The sequence below is a fragment of the Glandiceps talaboti genome, chromosome 11 (assembly GCF_964340395.1).
Source record: "Glandiceps talaboti chromosome 11, keGlaTala1.1, whole genome shotgun sequence".
In the NCBI taxonomy this organism is placed as follows: domain Eukaryota; kingdom Metazoa; phylum Hemichordata; class Enteropneusta; family Spengelidae; genus Glandiceps; species Glandiceps talaboti.
In genome coordinates, this window is record NC_135559.1 from 6,636,259 (window position 1) to 6,640,641 (window position 4,383).

A 4,383-nucleotide genomic window follows, 5' to 3' on the forward strand; every position below is an offset into this window, starting at 1 on the left:
TAATATATCGGTAACAATCGGAAGCTTATGGGATCGTGGCTTCTGTGGTGTGTAAGTTGCCGACACATTGTATGTCTGCATGAACGTTGTCTAAATTCTGCTTACCACAAACAAGAAAACCCACAAGTGTTCTTTCGCTGGTTGTATAGAACCGTTGGTACATTTCAATCAAAACCTTAATACATACTTGTCATAGACACATATTTTCAAGTCCACTAATCATTTTTCATGTTTCAATTTTATATATAAACGCTCGCCATTTTAGTTTATTGAAAATTCGAAATATTGATAGATAAGTACATGTATAACAATATTATAAAAATGGTTTTATCATGGCTTAAGTTCTATTTTGTACAATGCTGAATTCGTTAAAATGTTAAACTTACTTATTATATGTATGTACCAGTGATTACTTGCATAGGTGCGCGCATTATTGCACACACGTATGCAAATATATGCAAATGAGGGCACTGGCGATACTTCTCTATAAAAGCGCGTGACCGCACAGTTTAATTTTATGGAAATAGCTGGTCCTGTAGATCATGCAGAGTGAGTGTCAGTATGGGTACACAGGTGCATTTGAACTCGTGCTTGCAGTGTTTTTCATGCCCGTGTACACCATACTTGCACTCACGCACCATTGGGTTCTGTCGCAGTATTTTATATTTAGAGGGCAAAACACCAGGAGACTGTAAACCTAAAACCTCTATATTTAGCGGAAGGCTTAGAGCAAACACGAACTCAGAAAAAGTTATTTATTTAGGTTCCTTTTTAGATAGAATTACATTAAGTCGCGACAAGGAAAAGTTAAGGTCTTTCAATTTGGAGAAAATAATATTTTCATTTACAGTAACTAAAAATACTAGTGATATATGAAGTTTTGATTATTAAAAAAGTGAGCTGCATAGAAATATTCTCATCAAATACTTTGCTCCATTCAAGCGCATCTAATTGGCATATCTAAAGTATACATAAATGTGTTGAACTTCTAAGCTTAGGAAATAGTTCAAAAGGTTAAAATAAAATTTGAATACGTACTGTCGTGTTATCAGACAAGTATGCAAAGTCTGAAACTGTATATCATTTTTGATTGACGAATTTCAACGATAGGGTCACATCTTAACATTGAATATTTCTCTTTAATTAAAAAAAAGACTGGTCTTTGCACATAATATATAAGGAGATATATTTTTATGAATTATCTTACTGTGTTTTAACTCTATAGTCGACATTTAAATTTTTGTTTTATTTCACGGATATCTTGAAATAAATTGCCATTAAACGAGAGAGGTGCTCATATTGAGTAAATTATGCAAGGCACTCGTCTGTGCGGTTGTAACGAGCAGTCTTTCTCACATAAACGTAGTATTTATTACCGCATTACCGTCATTCCCCAACAGGTTTCGACGTGATACTTCTAGCAATTAGCTGCACCTGTTCGCACAAGTTCACTTCTAATAAATTGACCATTGCATTATGCAGATATGACAGTGGAGTAATAATTATTGGATGCCTAATGCGAATCTAAAACAGCGTTTTCATCTTAATATTTCCATCACCTCATCTTTATCGCGCCTAATGTGGCAGTGGTGGTTCGATACTCATTAATTATTGATGGAATAAACCAGTCCCTACAAGTATATATATAGTGAAGGTAACAAAATATTACATATATAATACCTGCAATGAATCAGGACCCCTTGAAAAACAACAAACGAACAAGCAAACAAATAAATAAATAAACAAACAAAATTGCTAGCGAGTATAAATTATTATAAGAATAGTTTAACTAAAAATCATGACTTATTATCACTTTAATCGCTAAATAGGTGTACTAAAGCTAGACTAAAGCGAAATTACAATTCGTGGTAACTTTCATGTATATTAAAGTACCACTATGTATAGTAATATTTAATATTCATATAATAATTAGTAAAGGTTATATAACTTACTGGTCTTAGGTGGATTATGTTTTGAAATATTCTCTTGGTTATTTCACATAAAATATTTTTTTTAAAAAGATGTAAAACTTGTTATTAATAAAAATGACGTCATCATTATGATATAATTCTTTGGTTACAAATAAATTCGAAAAACAAACATACTAGGTTTCCGGGCGTATTTATGATTACATAAATATCTTTGACCTATAATGTTATATCTTGTTTGCATTTAAATAAGTTATAGTGAGTGTTGTGTAGTTTATTTTATAAGGTGACTTTAACTGAATACGGGGTATCTGTTACAGCCTATTTAATTTAAATATGTTGAATATTATACCAATAGTTTTATTTTCTGTAATATGCCTTTCAAGACTAGATAAATAATGTTAAAAAGATATAATTAAACGATTCATATTGTATATTCTCTACGATTAAGTTAAGACGTATATACGATGAAAAAATTATAGTTTGACGCTGGTCTAACTACAATCTGTTCTGCTGCTGCTGTTGTTGTTGTTGTTGTTGTTGTTGTTGAGGTTGTTGTTGTTGTTGTTGTTTTTGTTGAGGTTGTTGTTTTTGTTTTGTTGTTGTTGTTGTTGTTGTTGTTGTTTTACACCACTGTAAGCAGTTACCATGCCTGGAATAAGCTAATATCAGGTCAGTGTTATACTTTGACCTTCGTTTTAAAACCGGTTGCATCGGACTTAAATTATGCAAACAGAGCAGCATATGGTGATGCATAACATAACGCAATACGGCAGGACATAATAGATGTATGGTTTATGGAGTGAGTGAATAGACATTTACGTTTACCAACATCAAACTAAATTAACATTTGATATATTCCTTCCCTTGGGATAACTATCATTTGAATAGTGTTTATCTTAGGTAAAACGCTTATGTTTTCTAAACTACTAAATGTACACGAAATGCGTAGAATTGGAACGCTTCTGGCGCACAGTTACTTACCTGCAATTTGTTCTTCTGACAGCTTTGATGTTTGTGACTCGGTCTTCGTTGCCATGGTAACACATGAAGAAGAGAAATGTCATATGTGATATTCCATAGTGTCAATGTACATATCTGTTAACCATGAATAAATTGTAGTTGAATTTATGAGAGCTATATTTGTGAAGTAATACAATGCATTTGCTGACGATAAGGCTAATTGCAAAATGTCACACTTGTTGATAAGAAAGAGTAAATGGATATCAAGTTAAAATTACGAGATAATAACACTGTCATTTTGTAATCACGCGATGCGATTTTTTTTTCGACTTTGGATACAATTCATTCAACCATTAAAAAAATGCAATGGAGGGGGGAGGGGCATTGGTACAATTCATCCGAATGCTTATAATAAATGCATGCAACAAAATTTAGATTTTGCATGGATAAAATGTACGTGTGTGATATGAGTATATTCTGCTCGGAGGTGAAAACCAATTCTAATCTGGAACGTAGCTTATATGTGTCTCGTTTGCCATATAATCTTCGTATTTATTGCCTAACCTACAGAAGAGCCATTGCCGCGTATCATGGACAGCGTGTCCTTGTGTGAGTGGAACTTGTTACACGTTCTACGAGAAAGCCGTCGTGTCGATGATTTATCCCTAAGCTATCAGCATCACCCCGATGACATTGACAGAAAATTGCAATGTGACCATAAAATGGATACAGTATAGTAGAGATGCCATATATATACATATATATAGATGTGTAAGTTGTATTTCTAATATTTTAGCTGCTCGTAAAGCAACGTGTGTGGGTTTATGTCGGATATTCAGGAGTAATGATATAAATTGCACGTTTCGACGTCTGTTTTAGCTATGTAAGCTCGACCTTAAAACCGAAGCTTCGCGTAAACGGGGCTTTGTCGCTCCAGGGCAAATCTACTACACCGGTAACTCATTAGTAGCAACGTATTACAATTATTACAATTATATAGAGCGTCAACACAGCCATTTCACCGTGTACCTATGTGTGCATTCAATAATAAAAACCGAGGTACTTATACGGGTCATGTGATGAATTACTTGAGGAAAACGTGGCCAAGAAATAAGGACAAAGAAATGTCTTCTCACCATCACTCCGATCTCCACTTCGACCTCAGTCGAACCGTATATTACCGGATCCGATCGGCTGTCCAACCTCCTAACGTTGACAGTTTTTTGTTGACTGAACACTACGGCCAAGCCCACGTTGTATTAAATTAGCCGGGGAATATAATTGCTCTTACCCGGATATTCACGAGCTGTGACGACACGAATAGGGACTATTGTTATGTCCTTGCGCACAGCCGGCTTCCAAACGTAAATGAATATTTATCAGGCAGCTCGCGGGATCATCGGGTACTGAAAAGTGTCACTTTCTCCTTGCAGTCACCCAAAACACGCGGGAACATTGACTCGATACTGGGATCAGAATATTAGCATCTCGT

The 4,383-nt window shown here is 34.6% G+C and overlaps 1 protein-coding gene across 1 annotated transcript in view; it reads right to left on the bottom strand.

Annotated features, from left to right (window-relative positions):
• The window catches only part of LOC144442777 (uncharacterized), a 26,991-nt gene extending 22,890 nt beyond the window's left edge, over positions 1 to 4,101 (bottom strand). Inside the window, exons 1-2 of the mRNA XM_078132149.1 lie at positions 4,028 to 4,101; positions 2,913 to 2,955 (exon numbers count right to left, since the gene is read on the bottom strand). Of these exons, the coding sequence (XP_077988275.1) occupies positions 2,913 to 2,955; positions 4,028 to 4,030 (46 nt within the window). The 5' untranslated portion in view covers positions 4,031 to 4,101. The remainder of the gene's footprint in view (positions 1 to 2,912; positions 2,956 to 4,027) is intronic.
• Positions 4,102 to 4,383: the final 282 nt, after the last annotated feature.